Below are 19221 nucleotides of genomic sequence, written 5' to 3' on the forward strand. Positions count from 1 at the left end.
CAGGGGCACACAAGTCATCCACCCAGAGGAATCTCTTGCCTCATCCTGGAGAATCTTAACACTGGGGCAAGAAGGACCATTAAGAGCTTAGATTTCTCAGGCATACCTAAGTGCTACTCAATCACCCCCTCAGGGAAGAAGGAAAAAGATCAAACAAACACTACAGGGTTTCTTTCTTATCTAAAGGAACCCTTAACAAGTGCTGGTTATGCTGTTAATTCATATTGTGTAATGAAGTTAAGCAAATTCTCCTCTGTGTATTTTATGCTTTGAGTGTCTGTACCAGTGGAATGGAAGGATGAAACTCTGTGTTCTCTCTGGTCCCCTGCTACTCTCACAGTCTGTGATTTTTTTTTTTTTTAAGATTTTTATTTATTTATTCATGAGAGACAGAGAGAGAGAGAGGCAGAGGGAGAAGCAGGCTCCCAAGGAGCAGAGAGCCCGATACAGGACTCGATCCCAGGACCCTGGGATCATGACCTGAGCCGAAGGCAGACGCTTAACCATCTGAGCCACCCAGGCGCCCATCACAGTCTGTGATTTTAAACAGTGAGGTGTGATCCCCTAAGTCAGAGAGAACCTCTCCTGGCTGGTGCCCTTGACCGCATGGGCAGGTCCAGCAGCACCCTTGGTCTTGTTTCTCAGTGAATATGCGATGCTCTCTAGTGCAGGCGTGGTGTTTAAAATCTGGTAGGGAAGGGATTCTGTCTTTCATACTCTTTTTACTTAGTAGTCTCACTGTATAAAAACTGTTTTTAAAGGGAAATATTAATTTGCATACAGACTTTTATAACATCAAAAGTGAAAGAAAAAAAACTACATGTCTAACAATGGAGGAGTTGCTAATTCATTATGATTTAGTAGTAACAAAGAAGATTTATCCCCTCATTAGAATTTATATTTATGAAGACCAAGTATAAACATTGGAAAAATGATTATATAACGTCAAGTAAGAAAAGATACATTTTGATTGCAGCTACATGAAATTTATATGCAAAAAAATAGAAAATAAAATTTATATGCAAATGGTAGTGATTGGAAGTGTATACGCAGAAATGATAATTACTGTGTTAGGGTGCTGGGATTATGGATGGATTTTTACTTATCCAAACTTTCTGCAATATCATATTTCTATAATAAAAAAGTTGGGATGCCCGGCTGGCTCTGTCAGCAGAGCCTGCGATCCTTGAACTCGGGCTTGTGAGTTCAAGCCCCACGTTAGGTGTTGAGATTACTTAAAAAAAAAACATAAGGAATAGCATGGAGGACATTAGGAGAAGGAAGGGAAAAATGAGGGGGGGCGGATTGGAGGGAGAGATGAACCATGAGAGACTATGGACTCTGAGAGACAAACAGGGTTTTAGAGGGGAGCGGGGAGGGGGGATTGGTTAGCCCGGTGATGGGTATTAAGGAGGGCGTACTGCATGGAGCACTGGGTGTTATACGAAAACAATGGATCGTGGATCACCACATCAAAAACTAATGATGTATTGTATGGTGACTAACATAATAAAAAAAAAAAAATACATTAAAAAAAAAAGTTGGTAATAGGTACAGCCATGTACACTAGATGACAATTTATAAAAACAACTTTTCTCTAAACTCAGTATACTTAATTGCTATACTTCCAAACACTACCACCTTAAAAAAAGCAACTCAAATTTTCATAGCCTATTTCCAACCAAGCGCAGTAAAATAATTTTTTTTAAAAAAGAGAAGTACAACTCATATATTAACATGTTCAAGTTTACATAGCAGAACCAGAACTAGAAATCGAGGCATTGTTGTCCCTGAGGCTTTTCTTTCTTTCCTGTATGTAAAATGTTCAGTGATAAACTTAGAAATACTAAATCTGACTGTAATGGTCCAACTGTGACTCCAAGGAAACCACCTCTTACTGAGCAGCAGAAATGTTTTCAATAAAGGTAGCAAATATGACTCCCAGATACATTTACAAAATATATCACTTACCTCTTTGGCTCTCTGTACTGCATCACTCGGAGGATTCCTGATTTGTGGCGAAGACTTTGTGTTAATTTTGTCATACAGCTAAAAGCAAAGAAGAAAATCCGATCAACACTCATAATTCTTTGCTAAATGTTCAGAGCTGCATATTTATTATTTCACTAAACAGTATCTTCCTCTGACAAACGCTGGCTGATGATTTCAGTGGTCTCCTCCCATTAATAATCTCTTACTCATTCAGTGAAACTTGTTGCAAGAGGAGTCTTATGCGTATTGTTTTAGAAAATCATCTTCAAATAGATGGTCCAAGATTCTGTCAATGTGGCAGTTTCCTTTCTTATTTAAAATCGATCACTATTTCAGAATTGCAGTATTTTGTTGCCTCCGGTAGAAGCAATAGTCACTAACATGGATACAGAGCAAAATGAAAGAATGCTTTCTGGCCAAGACACATCTGAAAGAATTTTCACCGAAATCTAAATCTTGGGAAAGGGCAAACCCAACTCCTTCTAGGAAGGAATGTTCTCACAAAAGGTTTATGCTTGTTTTACTAGGGCTGTTTATTAACAGTATCTGCGCTGGCATCCTTCAGCAGGAAATCAAGGACATGAACTTTTTCCTCTTGAATTTGCAAATTCACAGAGCATGAGAAGACACTGAAAAGAATCTAAATAGATTTCACATCATCTAAATAGATGCCACATATCTAACTGATCCAAAATTTGACTTTCTGAAGACAATTTAATTCTTTAAGGAAAAATCTCTGTAGGGTAGAAATGCAATTAAAATATTAATTTCTACCTCAAACAAAATGGCTCATTTGACAGTCTGCTTTGAAAAGTGAAAAGTTAAAATGGATTTTGGCTAGTCTGCCGTGTCTATTTCCTAACTTCTCTAAGATAGGTGGGTTTTTTTCCATTGGTTTTTGTTTAGTTCTTTTTTCCCTCCTCCCACGTACCACAATGCTAGTGTACAGGTCAAATACTGACTGTATACATCCTTCAGGTTACAGTTAGATTTGCTTATACTGATGCAAGATAAAGCCTTATGATTTGTTTGGGCCATACCATCCATAAAAATGCCTTATGATAAATACATAATTACAAAGATGCCCAATAAGAACATTGTGAAGATAGAGCAGTGACCATTTTTAAACGAGGGCTTTGAGAAAGTACTACTAAATCAGAGGTTAAACGCACAGTGTAAGTAGGCTAGTAAAATGCTGTTTAAAATATTATACAGTTGAGCCTTGAACAGCATGGGTCTGAACTGCATGGGTCTAGTTACTGCGGGTTTTTTTCCCCCAATAAACACAGGACAGTACTCTAAATGTATTTTTCTTATCATTTTAAAAAAGATTTTGTTTATTTGAGAGAGAAAGAGAGAGAGAGATCATAGAGGGAGAAGCAGACTCCCCGCTGAGCAGAGAGCCGGATGCGGGGCTCAATCCCAGGACCCTAAGATCAGGACCTGAGCCGAAGGCAGCCACTTAACGGACTGAGCCACCCAGGCGCCCGTCTTATGATTTTTTTTTAAAGGTTGCCCCAATTACAATATCATCAGCACTGAGTACCCATCTCCCTGTACCCTCATCTGTAGATCAGTAGTGGGTATTACAATTTTTTTTTTAAAGATTTTATTTATTTATTTGAGAGAGAGAATGAGATAGAGAGAGCATGAGAGGGGGGAGGGTCAGAGGGAGAAGCAAACTCCCTGCCGAGCAGGGAGCCCGATGCGGGACTCGATCCCAGGACTCCAGGATCATGACCTGAGCCGAAGGCAGTCGCTTAACCAACTGAGCCACCCAGGCGCCCGAGATTTAACTACTGGGTATTACAATTTTATAGAAGGTTATGTATCCATTTGCCAGCTTGTTAAGCGCAAGGAGTCTCTAGGTAAGTTTTCTATTCCCCCCATGTTCCCTCTCCTCTAGAAAATGAGAAGGGGTCTTTTTCCTTATTTACTTTACAAAGTAAACTCTATGCCCAATGTGGGGCTCAAACTCAAGATCAAGAGTCACATGCTCTACTGACTGAGCCAGCCAGGTGCCCCTCTTAGGATTTTCTTAATACCATTTTCTTTTCTTTAGCTTACTTAATGGTAAGAATTCAGTATATAATACATATACAAAATATGTGTTAATCAACTGTCATATGTTATTGCTAAGGCTTTTGGTCAACACTAGGATATTAGTAGTTAAGTTTTTGGGGGAGCCAAAGTTATATGTGGATTTCTGATTATGCAGGGGTGGGCCCCCTAACCTCCACGGTGTTCAGAGATCAACTGTATTAACATTTAGGGAACTAGTGATATGTGGCTGGCTCACAAAAGTTCACTCAAATCCCTGTAGAATGCACATGGGCAGTCTTCATCCTCTGAATGGCTTCTATCTCTAGGGACTGTACATTTTAAAAAAAATTTTATTATGTTATGTTAGTCACCATACAGTACATTATTAGTTTTTGATGTAGTGATCCACAATCCATTGTTTTCATATAACACCCAGTGCTCCATGCAGTACATGAGGACTGTACATTTTGAAGTTTGGAACTAGCGAATAGATTTTCCCATAGAAATAATGTTATTTATAGTGTTAGGTTCCCAGAGTAGACTACAGAGATAAATGAAATACTGTACATATGCAATATAAAATAGAAGAAAAGGGCGCCTGGGTGGCTCAGTTGGTTAAGTGACTGCCTTCGGCTCAGGTCATGATCCTGGAGTCCTGGGATCGAGTCCCGCATCGGGCTCCCTGCTCTGCAGGGAGTCTGCTTCTCCCTCTGACCCTCCTCCCTCTCATGCTGTCTCTCATTCTCTCTCTCTCTCAAATAAATAAATAAAATCTTAAAAAAAAAAAATAAAATAGAAGAAAAAAACCCAACCCACCAAAAGTAAGGAACCAGAAGTTGAAAAATTCCCTAGGTCTTATGTCAGTGTGTTTTCTTGAGGACCTGCAGCAGCACCAGCTGAAGCTGTTAAAACAGAGAGTCCTGGGCCCCACTCCAGACCTACTGGATCAGAATTTGCAAAGGGGGTCCAGAAATCTGTATTTTAATAAACTCCTTAGGTATTTGGAAATCTTATGCACAAGTACCAACTTCTGAGAGTACCAGTAGTTGTCCAACAGTAAGAATTGCTACTTTTATTGAACACTTACTAGATGCTAGTTATTAGTGAAAATGCTTAACATATAGTCCCTCATTTAACCTCAGACAACCCTATCAGGTTGATACCCTTATTATTCCCACTTACAGATGAGGAAACTGAGGCACAGAGTAGTAAAGCGAGATCCACTGTTCTAGCCTTACAGCCACTTCACAGGTGGCATACAGATGCCTGGAGTGTCAACATTTTTAGGGCCCTGCTCCCCAAAAAGTGCTCAGATCAAATTTTCCTCTGCTTCTTTGGTCTGGCCTGATCTAGTTCATCACATATTTGCCCAAAGTGCAGTGGGACTAGTGGTGGGATGAGGGAGAGGTTGGGTGCTTCCCATCAAGGCAGAAGCAGTAGAAGGAATTAAAAGAAGGGCTCTTCTGTCTGAGGTGGGGGCACTGGGCTCTGCCCCTCCAGCTCCTAGGAGAGCCCGGGACTGGAGCAGTCCAGGCAGGCACTGGACACAATGGATAGCTAAGGATAGATGGTGAATCTCAACTGCCTGCTCATGAAGCAGAAGGGCAAGTAAGAACCATGGCAGGAAGGGGCAGAGAGGGGAGGGGCTCACTTTGTCACCATCAGAAGTGAGCTGTTGTTGACTCATCCATCCATCCACCAACTGAGCTCCTACTATGTACTGGGCAGTGCAGTTCTATTTACTGGGGTTATGGAAATGAAAAAGAGGACAGTTCTTGTCCTCAAAGACTCCCAAATTCCAAAGACATACAGCCAAAGGCCCAGAAACCTATGCCAGCTGGAACCCGTTGAGAACCTCAGAGTCGTTTTGCCCCCAGTGCTATCAACTGGAAGGGATCTCAGTTGAGTGAGCCCCAAGTTGGAGACGATCTGGATGTGCATTCATGACATGCCAACCTTCATCTCCCTCTTCAATTTCTGGGACTGGGTTTTTTCCTCCAGGACTCACAATATTTTAGCGATACCCACAACAAATTCAGACCACTTGAGAAACGGGGCAAAGCAGGTAAAGAAAAAGTCCTCCATGGAGGAATGCTTTAATGCAATGTAACATTAGTGTTTTAAAACAGTAATCAGAAATATGTAGCTTTTCAACTTCTCATTCTTATGGATTCAAAGTTCAAGTCTAGGTGGCTTTGGAGTGAGACGTGGCTGGGTTTTGAGAACAAATGAAGGCTGCTGCATGTATAAAGACTATCTAGAATGATGTGATTTGGGACTTCCCCTGTTGTCTTGGACCTTCAGCTGGAGCCCAGAGCTAAGGCCAATAGGAAGTAACACCAAGCCTGCTAGAGTGCTGCGAAACCATCCCTCTAGGGCTTGCTGAAAGGCAGCCAAAATGGTCCTTCCGTACTCACCCTCACGCCCTATTCTGCCTACAGAGGCAGAAGCCTGGTGTCTGTAGGAATCACAGGATGAAGAGAGCAAGTATTTGATCTCCCCTTCCTTCCTCCTGGGGAGGAGGGCAGAGGGAGTTGCCTTCTTCCTCATGCCCAGTGAAGGGTGGTGGGTGCTCCAAGAGAACCAGCCACAGAAACTGGAGGTGCCAGTAACGAGAGCTTATTATCCCACTCCCTGGAGGGGTGCTTGCCCAGTCGCAGTGACTTATGAGGCCCATCTTGGTGCACCAGGTAGGAGCCCTTTGTGAGAGAGAGTCCTTGGGGCAGCTTGACAGGTGATGTTTGTGGCCCTGAGTGAAACATACTGATGCCTGCCTCTTTCCTGGCTGGAGGCCACCTGGCGCAGCCCTTGCCAGCAGGGTGAGGCCGGTGGTAGGGCAACCCACCCTTGTAGTGTATGTGTGTGTTTCCCATGAGTCAAGGAGCTGCTTCAGAGTGGGATCTGGCTGCAGCCATCTGGATGGCTGTCCCTGTCCAAGAGGGCTGTCTGCACGGAGCAAAGGGACCCAGAAGTAAGTAGCTGTGGGATAACACCTGGGTGCAGGAGCGGAGAGGGTGCTGCTGAGGCCAGATCCAGAGTCCACTGATGATGCAGAACCCAGGACAAAACCAACATCTGAGGACTGCCACATCAAGCGCATCGACAGCCAAGAGGGCCCTGGCTGCCTGAGGGACAGGGTTCTGGAACATGCTGTTTAAGGGCTGCTTTCTCTTTTCCATGACCAGACTCTCGAGTTCCTTGACATTCAGTAACAGCACCTCACATGGGGCTAAGTACACAGGAGATGTTTAATACATGTTTCTTGAAAAAATAAAGGCGTATTTGAGCTGGTGCAGAGGAACTGGAAATAGATATTTTTAAAAAAAATTTCAGAGTGACATAAAAATAAACAGACTGGGAATACTTTCTTAGCTTGTTTCTTTAGGAACCAGATACCATTTATCTTTGGTCCTTCTTGCATAGTTAAAAACTTTCCCTCAAAATTAAGAAATCTATTTTGACCGTATTTCTTTTTTGGAGTGTGTTCAAGGCTGACTTCATCAAATTTTCAAGGTAGAAGAGGACCAACATGGTTCAGTTCCTCCACTTTTTTTAAGGTAATTTGTTTCTTCAGCTCTCCCATTTTAAGGAGAAAGCTGAGGTCCAGTGAGGTGAAGTGTCATGCTCAGGGTTCTGTGGCTGGAGCAGCAGGGGCTGGACCGTGACCGTGATGCGCCACCCTTTCTCTCATACCAGATTTCCTTGGCTTATATCAGAATTTAGGAATACACAAAGTCTTCTGCCAGGGAGACATCTTCAGCAAATATTTGGGGAAAGAACTGTAGGGAATGCTTCTTACAGGTTGTAGGAAAAAAATATACTAAATATGATTTGAAAGATATTAGCCAATCAACTGCAAGCCTTGCCCTGTTAAAGAATGCTAGAATTCTATTCATTTCCTGGCCAGATGGTAAATATCCCAGGCTGTGTGGTGGTAGGACTCTGTCAGCCACTCAGCCTTGCCGTTTATGCAAAGGCAGCCATTAGCCATCCATAAGTGAATGGACATGACTGTGTTCCAATAAAACTTTATTTACAAAAATTGGTGGCTGGCTGGATTTGGCCTGAGCACTGTAGTTTGCCAACCCCTGCTCAAGAAGCTTAAGTTCATGGTGGATTGAAATGACAAAATATATTTCCTTCTGCTAGTTGCTTTCCTGCAATTTGAAGATATCAAGTGTATTTGTTTTTGAACTTTTTTTCCTTTTTAAGTTTTTTTTTTTAGAGAGAGAGTGAGTGAGCGTGAGTGGAGTGGGGGTAGGGGAGGAAGTGGAGAGGGAGATAGAGAATCTTAGGCAGCCTCCACATCTAGTGTGGAGCCTGACGTGGGGCTCAATCTCATAACCCTGAGATCATGACCTGAGCTGAAATAAGGACTCTGATGCTTAACCAACTGAGCCACCCAGGTGCCTCTTAAGTTTTTACTTCCAGTTAACATAGTGTTATATTAGCTGCAGGTGTACCATATAGTCATCCAAACACTTCCATACATCATCCAGAGGTCAGCATGAGTGGCCGCCTCAATCCCATCACCCATTTAACCCATTCCCCTGCCCACCTCCCCTCTGGTAACCCTCAGTTTGAAGATAGCGAGTGTATTTGTAAAGCTGAGGTGTAGAAGATGAGACAGAGGGAGGGAAGAGTGTTAATAAATTATCCCTAGAGAGGGGCCTGGGGAATCGCTGCTCAGCGGGGAGCCTGCTTCTCCTTCTGCCCCTCCCCGTGCTCGCTCGCATGTGCTCTCTCTCTCAAGTAAATAAAATCTTAAGAAAAAATAATTATCCCTAGAGAGAAAACAAGAACGAATCTGTTACTGTTCTCTCTCTCTGATGAAGTTAAGGTTCCCCAACTTCAGCACTTTTTATTAAAACACACACACACACACACACACACGGCAAAACGAGGAAATGTGAGCAGCTGCAAGGGGAAGACTGTTTGACACTGTCTCAGGCCACTCTCTGCTAGTCTCCGGCACTGGGTCACATATGACCACACACAGCTATATGGACAAGCTTCATCTTTCTGTCCTAAGAAACAGAAGCACAGTTCTGTTAGGAGGCCACAATTCTGTATCTGAGATAGGCTATTTTAAAAAGAGCAGACTAAAGTTGGTAGTAATACTAAATTCAACTCTCCTGAGACTGTACTTCCAAACATAAAGATGAAATCAGTTAAGATGTCACTTTTTATTCACATTCAACACACTAAATCAAGTTTTTTTTTTTTTTTAAACCATCCTCCATCATATCTCACTCTCTTCTGGTTTCTAGTCCTCAAATAGAAGGCTTTGTTTTGCTCCCAGTTTATACACAGCATTTACCAAGATCGACATTTAAAATGGAATGGTTGGCAGAGAACCATAAAGTTACTATCGCTGGGTTATATGTCCTACTAACTTTAGCACAGAGAAAACCAAATCTCAGAACCAGAATGTATATTGGTTGAGATAAGATGATAACTTTTGCAATCAGACTGCAGACATCGGCCAAATAAATGAATGGGTTTGTAGAGTTGCAGGGAACTCCGTTGAAGTTCAGCAGGGAACTCTGTTGAAGTTCATTAGCAACCACCCTCTTACCACTTACTTCAGAGAGACTGAAGAAGCTCCCTTCTGGAGAGGAATTCAAGTTTTCAAGAGTCAAATATTTGGCTGCAAAATATGTAATGAAATGTGTCTGCGATCCTAGTACAACAGATAATAACAGCGTTCACGAGTTTACACTGCATAACAATAATGGGAATTGAAATGACTTGCTCTGGAAACAGGGTATCTTATTTAGAACTTTCTTTACAGTTTCTTAGTTGTTTGAAGAAGCTTAGTGATTAGAAACACGTTTCAATGTCACTTCTTTTCGGTGAACCTGGGGTCAGCCATTGATATCCAACAGTATTTTTTAAAAATACATTTGAAATCTGGCAAATTGTGAGGGAAAGGTGATTTACTACAAAAATGTCAGGAACTGATATTCAACTACTGCACTGGAGCTGATTTTATGAAGTCAGAGATTGAGGAAAATCTTCCGAGATCTAAAAATCTACTTTTCCTGCTCACATTTATACATTAATTTGCTCTCTTTAGGTTAGAAATAGGAAAATACCCTTTCAAAGATCTTTGGCATCATTAACATGACACTCCAAACTAGGAGGAGAGCAGTATATTTAACAGTGGTCTAGAGACTGGGTGATGGGAAATATTAACTGTGAAAGAAACACACTACAAAATTTAAAATGGGATTTTCAAAAATTTAAGAAGCTACAATGAAACTCTGCAAAGAACTTCGATAACCTGTCCTGCTCACAAATCTAAGAATGATGATGCATCGAGATATTATGATTTACAAAAAGAAATTAAAGTCACCCAGGGCATTTTTCTTTTATGGGATTAAAAAAAATACCTTTCCTCTCTGCACTAAAAATGGTTTTTCCTAAAAATTAATATCCTGTAAAACTTCTAAAAATCAACTTAATTTTTAAAAAATAGTTGAGGGCACCTGGGTGGCTCAGTTGGTTAGGCAACTGCCTTCGGCTCAGGTCATGATCCTGGAGTCCCTGGATCGAGTCCCGCATCGGGCTCCCTGCTCGGCAGGGAGTCTGCTTCTCCCTCTGACCCTCCCTCCTCTCATGTGCTCTCTCTCATTCTCTCTCAAATAAATAAATAAAATCTAAAAAAAAAAAAAAGTTGAAGGAAGCACTCAAAGATTAGTCACACAGATGAGTCTCCATCTGCGTGGAGATAATACACTCCATTCGTTTGAAGAATACACTTTCATTTCATTTGCACACTATCCTTCACAGTTTGTACTTTGTGCCAACTTTCCCTCTGAAAAGTCAGAAGACGTGTAAATAGCTAAATTTTAAACTAAACTTGTTTCTCATCTTAAAAAAAAAAGGCAGATCCACAAATCTAGTGACTATAATAGAGTAGCAAGAGTTCCTCTCTGGAATTTAGATTTGCCCTGGAGAAAGGTTCAAGGCTGCCTACCACTACTATGGCCCAGGTTATTTTGGGTAAAGTTAGAAATGGGTATCTGATTTCATGCCCAATAAGAATGGTCCCGGGAGCCCTTGAGTTAGATGTCCCAAGAAAACGTTAGCCTAATGGTACAGTAGTGAAATGCTAGCTTAAATTAAGCTTTAGAAAAATCATGATGGGGTATATATCCTTACCTGAAGTCTTAAGAAGGGGCCGGCTTAGTAATATGCTACTGTAACTAAAGCAATTATGGAAGTTTTGTCTGACAGCAAAAAGGAAACTGAACAATCAGTTCATCTGGGCCAATTCAAGAGTTCCTGAGAGGGACGCAAAATACTGTGGATTTTGACAGTGAAAGTACCTCAAAGGAGGCCCTCGTTTGGTTTAGGTTTTAGTTGTCTGTGTACAGAGCTGCTTTTGTTTCAAGCCCAATAGAACATTGCACTTATGGGGATTTATTTTTGAAACCAAGAAATTAAGACTTGCTTGACCTCCTAGTTCAGTCTAAAAAGGACATCCCTTTGGTGGCCTAACAATATAGGCCACTGTGGCAGATTCTGGGCAGTAGGCAGCTCTTTCTGAGAAACTCAAGCAGTGGCCTCAGATGACCTAACATGACTGTTCTGTTGGCCTTTTTCAGTTGGCAATTAACTCTAAAATTAAGCCCGGTAAGAAACAAATCATAATGCCTATTCTCAAGCAAGCAAAAGAAACCATAAGGAAAAACCACTAGTTAGGTGATGTACGTGACTTTATTTTGCTTTTACTCAAGCCTTCTGAAATAGGAACTTTCTAATACCAGATACAAGCATCTGGCCACCTGTGAGAAATTTCACTAGGATATGAATTTCTTTTCCATTAAAACACTAACATTAAAGTGTTGAAGCCTTTTTTTTTTAATTTTTAAAAGATTTTAATTTATTTATCTGAGAGAGAGTAAGAGAACCAGAGCATGAACAGGGGGGAGGGCAGAGGAGAAGCAGACTCCCTGCTCAGCAGGGAGCCTGATGTGGGGCTCGATCCCAGGTCCCCGGGATCATGACCTGAGCCGAAGGCAGATGCTTAACCGACTGAGCCACCCAGGTGCCCCAGAAGCCTTTTTTTTTTATTCTTATGTTAATCCCCTACATTACATCATTAGTTTTAGATGTAGTGTTCCATGATTCATTGTTTGTGCATAACACCCAGTGCTCCATGCAGAATGTGCCCTCCTCAATACCCACCACCAGGCTAACCCATCCTCCCACCCCCCTCCCCTCCAGAACCCTCAGTTTGTTTTTCAGAGTCCATCGTCTCTCATGGTTCGTCTACCCCTCCGATTTCCCCCGCTTCATTCTTCCCCTCCCACTACCTTCTTCTTCTTCTTTTTTTCTTAACATATATTGCATTATTTGTTTCAGAGGTACAGATCTGGGATTCAACAATCTTGCACAATTGACAGCGCTTACCAGAGCACATACCCTCCCCAGTGTCTATCACCCAGTCACCCCATCCCTCCCACCCCACCCCCCACTCCAGCAACCCTCAGTTTGTTTCCTGCGATTAAGAATTCCTCATATCAGTGAGATCATATGATACATGTCTTTCTCTGTTTGACTTATTTCGCTCAACATAATACCCTCCAGTTCCATCCACGTCGTTGCAAATGGCAAGATCTCATTCCTTTTGATGGCTGCATAATATTCCATTGTATATATATACCACATCCAGAAGCCTCATTTCTTAATGTGCTGTTCTGAAGCATCTACAATAGTTAAATGATATTTAACTAAGTGAATATCTTATTATTAATTTGCTGTGTTAAAAGAAAACATTTACATCAGGTGTGTCATATACTATGAAATCCCTGAGGTAATACCATAATGTTTAACTTATGATAGGACTTCCACTTTGCACGGGTAAACACCAAGCATTTGTACCAGTAGCTGTAGCAAAAATGAATTTCTATTGTGGCAAGTTAAAAGAGAACAAAACAGTTTGGCAGAAGAGGTTTTAATGAGACAATGTTAGGCCACAAAGAGAAGAAAGCAGCTATGTTCTTGGATTATGAATGCTGCAAGCCAACCCCATCAAATATTCTTCAAGTGAGCATATCACATTCCTTTCTGGGGGAAAACTCCTCCGTTCCTTGAGAACGGCATGAAGAAGAATCAGTGCTTGTTGCACTCTGATGGCTTTTTGAACATTCCTCTGCCTTCTGGTAAAGTTGACTGTGGTGCCACAATAAGAGAGGGGCACTCAGTGGCCAAGAAAGGGACCAGGGACAAGCTGATTCATTACTCTCGGTATTTCAGAGTAAATTCCAGTCCCTGTTTTAAGAAGTAATTCGTCTGAACAAATAAGGGAACCAGAGAGACTCCTGTAGTTAATCATACTTTCAGTGAAAATCACACATTCCTTTCACAAAGATGTAGAACCCAGGAGCTAACTTGGAGCCCACGTAGAGCAACTGCCCAGGGGATGGAATGAAAGCTGGATTCCCTACTATCAGACAGCTTTAGTTTTGAGAATTTGGTTTTTCCTGTTATAGAATTGTCTATCATAAAGCATTGATACTGGATGAATGAACAAAATGTGGTGTATACCTACAATGGAACAGTTTCCAGCCTTTAAAAGGAAGCCTTTAAAGGAAGATTGTGAAACGTGCTACAGCATGGATGAACACCAAGGATACTACATTAGATGAAATAAGCCAGTCAGTCCCCGAAGAACAAATATGGTAGGATTCCACTTACATGAGGTATCTACGCTAGTCATATTCATGGAGACAGAAAGTAGAATGGTGGCCACCAGGGGCTGGGGAGAGAAGGAACTGGTGGGTTGCTGTTTCATAGGTATGGGGGTTTCAGCGGCGGAAGCTGGAAGTAGTTCTGGAGATGAATGGTGGTGATGGTTGCGCAACAGTGTGAATGTACTTAATGTCACTGAATTGTATGCTAAAAATGGTTACAATGGTAAGTTTATGTTAGGTATATTTTACCACGGAAAAAGACAAATTGATATTAGGTCACAGCTGTTAAAAAGCTGTGAACTTTGGGAAATGACGAATATGGATTTGCATGTAAAAGAAATGTACAGTTAAAACATGTTGCTCTGAGAAGATACAACCCCTTATTGAAAAATATATAAAATTATGTAATTCATGTTTTATTTTTTTTCTTAATTTTTATTTATGTGACAGAGAGAGAGCGAGAGAGGGAACACAAGCAGGGGGAGTGGAAGAGGGAGAAGCAGGCTTCCCGCTGAGCAGGGAGCCCAATGCGGGGCTCGATCCCAGGACCCTGGGATCATGACCTGAGCCGAAGGCAGACGCTTAACAACTGAGCCACCCAGGCGCCCCCATAATGTTTTTAAATAAAAAAAAGTTAATTTGGACTTCTTTCATGAGACACAACAATGTACTGGTTAACAAAAACAGTTCTTGGGACAGAAAAACACATTTAGCATTTTTAAGTCAGTAAGTGGTAAATTCTTAGCCATAATGTGAAACGTTGAGAGGAGGAAGTCAGTGTGATGACCCTGTGAAATCTGCTAGGATGACCCCTTTCACAGTGGGCTTTGGGCACTGCTGAGGGCAGGCAGTTTGGCTTTGCTGGATTGGTGTCAGGACACAGGGACAACTCCAGGAGACTGAAAAGTGCTGTTGTAGTTGGAGTGATGGATTACAAAGGACATTATGGGATCCAGAGGACACTATAACCTATAGTACATGGAAGGAACTTCCAACAGTGCTCGACCTTAAAATAATACAAAAAGGGTAATATAGACTTTTTTTAAGGTAAAAGGGAATTCCTTCTCATTTTTTCACTTTTGAAAGCTTTATTGGGGCATCATGTATAAACTACACAATTTGCCCACTGTAACTGTATAGTTTGAAGATGCTGAGTAAATTTACACAGTTGTACAACCATCATCTCCAGTTTTAGAACAGTTCCTTCATCCCCAAGAGTTCCCTTGTGTTGAATCTAAGAACACTTTGCCCAACCCAAGGTAAAGAAGATTTACTCCTATATTTTCTTTACAAATTTTTATTATTTTAAGCTTAAAATGAATCTATGATCCATCTTGTGGAAATTTTTTGTGTGGGGTGTGAGGTAACGGTCTAAATTAATTTCTTTGCATATGGATATCCAATTGCTCTAGCACCATGTTTTAAAAAAAACAACACCACTATCCTGTTTTCCACTGAATTGCCTGGGCGCCTTTGCTGAAAATCAACTGAGTCATGAATGGGAAGGTTTATTTCTGAACTGTATTCTGCTTCACTGATCTATATGTCTACCTTTACACCAATACTGTGCTATTTGCATTATGGTAGCTTTGTAGAAAGCTTTGAAATCAGTCCCCCAACTTTGATCTTTTTTCAAAATTGTTTTTGCATTTCCATATAAATTTTAGGATCAGCTTGTCAACTTCTACAAAAAAAAAAATTCTGCTGAGATGTTGATAAGGACTGTCTTGAATCTATAGATTGATATGGGGAAAATTGTCACCATAACAATACTGAGTCTTTCAATCCAACAATCTCTCTTTCTCCTTTTATTGTGACCTTCTTTACTTTCTTTCAGCAACATCTGTAGTTTTCAGTGATGAGTCCTGTACTTCCTCTGTTCAATTCACTAAATATTTTATTCTTTTCAATGGTATTGTATTTTTTTTAATTTTATGTTCATATGATTTACTGCTTTGTATGTAGAAATACAGTTAATTTTTGTATATTGATCTCATATCCTGTAGTCTTGCTAAACTTGCCTCTTAGTTCTAATAGATTTTTTGGTAGATTCCTTAGGATTTTCTACATACAAGAATATATCTCTGAGAGAAGATGGTTTTACTTCTTCCTTTCTTATCTGTGTAACCTTGAATTTCTTTTTCTTGCTTTACTGCACTGGCCAGAACCTCCAGTACAATACTGAATAGAAATGGTAAGAGTAGATAATCCTTGCTTTGTTTCTGGTTGTATTTGTTTTCTATTGCTGCTTAATGAATGACCATATACTTAGTAGCCCTTTCCTCCCCCTGCTCAGTTTGTTGATATCTTCATTAAGAATGAAGAAAAACTACTTAGAAAATATTCAGGATATATGCTATTTCTAGGTCTCTTTACCCTAGGAATTTTGTGTCTTGTGGTAATTTTCTACTGACACTTAATACTTGGGTATGCTTATAGAAAGAGATATGGGAGTTTCTGCCCATCCAGTTAGAAACAGTGGAATGAGAGACCCCTTAACCCACAGCGAGCAGCAGTGCACTTCAGTCTCCAGGCCCAGGAGGGAAGTAGCACAAAGGTCACACCACTGGCCCACTACCCAGCTGGTTTTTCATATCTGCTGAAGCTTATGCTTAAGGCTAGAAGGGACCCTGAGAAGGTCCCAGTAGTTCAGCTTCTGAAGGTCCTCAGGCCTTAACATTCTAGACAAAGATTGGACTGCAAATTCATGGGAAACTTAGCTTTGGCATTTCCTGACTGGTAATCTATTTAAACATCCAAACTTAACAGTGTATCAACTTACTTCTCAAACCCCAAACTGCTGGAAAACATCAAATCATGGCAGAAGTTCCAGTTTTTCCCCCTTTAGGAAACTTCTGAGTTCTAAAAATACGCTGTGTTCCCAAATAGGATTACTAATTTAATATCATCTCAAAAAAGCAAAATAGTAAATCAAGAGTTGTAGTTTTCCAGTGCTGGATAAAAAAAACACAACTCTTTAACTCTCCCTAAACAGTAAAAAACTATAATAAAGATGTCGGTAATACAAAATATGGAGGATTCCAGACCCTGATTTATTTCTAATGCAGTATTTTAAAATACCAGTTAATGTATAATAAAAATCTACATATAAATCAATATAAAAAGTATTAAGTTGTACTGCAGTGAGTTTCTGCTCTATTAATCTAATCAAAAATTAAACATAATTTTAGGACTTCCCACAAAAATAATCTTAATAGGTGGGGATTCGCATTTACCATGGAAACAGCAGTCTATAATGAATGCTAACAGCTGTTCAGAGGTATGACAGATGGTGGGTGAATGTTTAAAACTAGTTGTCAAAGTTTGGCAGAGAGAGAGATAGAAATGTATCATTTAACAATGTTTTATAACATTGTTGACTTACAAAGTAAACATTTATTCTGCAACAGGAAAATTTCCACAAGATATTGAGAAGATCGAGAATCGCCACTGAATAACATTTGCAAAATGCTTTTTAACTGAAAAAGCCTCTTGATTTTTCATTCTAAAAATGCATCTGTCATCTGACAATCCAATGTATCACATACAAGTTGCAACCCAAAACTAACTCAAAATATCATTAAAAGATGTAAGTACACCTTAACACTAATTCCCAACAAAGCTCGCTTAACGAGTGACCAGGTAACGTTTCATTTTTAAATTTGTGTAACTTACACTCACACTAGAAGAATCAATTCAGGGCAAAACCAGTTTTCCACGTGTAGTGGGCTGAATACTCTCCCCTCAGAATTCATTTCTGCCTGGAGCCTCAGAATCTGACCTTATTTGGAAATAGGGTCTTTGAAGATGTAATTAAGAGAGGGTCATACTGGATTAGGGCAGGCCCTAAATTCAATGACTGGTGTGTTTTTTTTTTAAGAAGCTGTGTAAAGACACAGAGTCACACCCAGCCAGAGAAAAATGCCATGTGAAGTTGGGGTCTGAGACTGGAGGGATGCATCTATAAGCCAAGGAACCCCAGGGATTGCAGGCAACTACGAGGAGCTGGAAGAGCCATGGAAGGAGTCTTCCCTGGGGCCTTTGGAGGGAGCATGGCCCTGCTGACAGCTTGATTTAGGACTTCTGGCCTCCCAAACTGAGAGAGAATAGATTCTGTTATTTTAAGCCACCCAGTTTGTGACCCTTTGTTGGGGCAGCCTCAGCAAACTCATACACATGCCACACTGTGTTTTACTAATAAAACTGATCTGTATATTTTCTGCACAGACCATCTCTGCACCTGTGCTTGTAATTTGTGAAAACAGACATATGGACCAAGCTGGACCAAACACGGTTCCTTATCAAGCCTCTTTATTTCTCCCCACGAAATGAGGAGTAGCATGTGTGTGCCAGGTAGAACTGGTTGGGGAACAAACATTTAGAAGTTTCTGGATCTGTTTCCTTTCTTGCTTTCTAATTTCTCACTACAGACTGAGCTAGACATGTTTTACTAGAATTCAAATCAGAAAGCATTTCCCCTCTCAGTGCAACCACAGCATTTCTCCTTTTGTTTTAATGTAAATTCTCTCAACACAACAGATGTTTGGTTTCCTTTAAATTCTAATAATATTTCTTTGCATTTTTCAGCTTATTATTTTGAAGGCATGACTAGAAAAAATAAAGTACTAGATGATCTTTAGTCTCCTGTAGGAACTTAATCCTGTTTCTTTTTGTCAGCTTAAAAATGATGACCTCAAACTTAGCTGTTTAGAGTGTTGTTGAAATAACAGGAATTATTTAAATATAATAAAGACAGTTCACAAAATGGCTCGGTGGGATTAAGTGACAATCAATCCATGGTCCACAAAACTATGCCACTAGGTGTCACTACCTGGAATTCTTCAAAAAGGAACCAGTGTTGATTCTGTAAAACAAAATGATTCCAAGCCAAGCATGGGCTATGGAACATTAGAAGGAAGAGACATGAATGGTCAAAGTTTAAAAGCTTTTTCTCCAGAGTTGGTCATACCATGTTCCTTTTTACGTAAGCACTTAAAATATTAAAAATTGTTTTAATCATTAGATTTCTCTATATGGCAGCTACTTCAATACTTCATTGATTATATTATTGAAATGTAGTCTGTTAGTTCTGAGACAAGAGTTTAATGAACCATATTCATGGGCTCTAGATTACGAGAGCACATTCCAATGACGGCTTAGGTCATTCATGATGATTAAGCTTTTCACTGACGGATGGGTCAGTTTGGATCTTCAGAACCCAGCACTGCCTGGGGACAGACAGCCTTATGGTCCGGTCATTTCTGGGGGTGGGAGGTTCTGGGGTTCACGTGTAGCACTTGTCTGCAAAATTCTGCAGACATGGCATCTTTTTCCTGGGCACAGAGCCTTCTCAGTCCACACCAACTGAGATGCACTGATAGGGCAGATGCTGACACTGTACTTTCTTAAGTTTATCATTCATAAGAATCCAAAGGAACTTTAAGCATGTTTTTCCTAACACCTAGGAATCTCTTCTTAAGTT

The 19221-nt window shown here is 40.5% G+C and overlaps 1 protein-coding gene across 8 annotated transcripts in view; it reads right to left on the reverse strand.

Moving 5' to 3' along the window:
- Positions 1-19221, reverse strand: part of CASK (calcium/calmodulin dependent serine protein kinase) — a 344800-nt gene that overhangs the window by 60828 nt on the left and 264751 nt on the right. For all 8 annotated transcript variants that reach the window (XM_064573940.1, XM_064573938.1, XM_064573945.1 and 5 more), the window contains exon 12: positions 1972-2049. In XM_064573940.1, coding sequence (XP_064430010.1) covers positions 1972-2049 — 78 coding nt within the window. The remainder of the gene's footprint in view (positions 1-1971; positions 2050-19221) is intronic.

Source organism: Mirounga angustirostris, unplaced genomic scaffold (assembly GCF_029215605.1).
Source record: "Mirounga angustirostris isolate CCGP_5_RB_7025 unplaced genomic scaffold, mMirAng1.0.hap1 SCAF_11, whole genome shotgun sequence".
NCBI classification, from domain to species: domain Eukaryota; kingdom Metazoa; phylum Chordata; class Mammalia; order Carnivora; family Phocidae; genus Mirounga; species Mirounga angustirostris.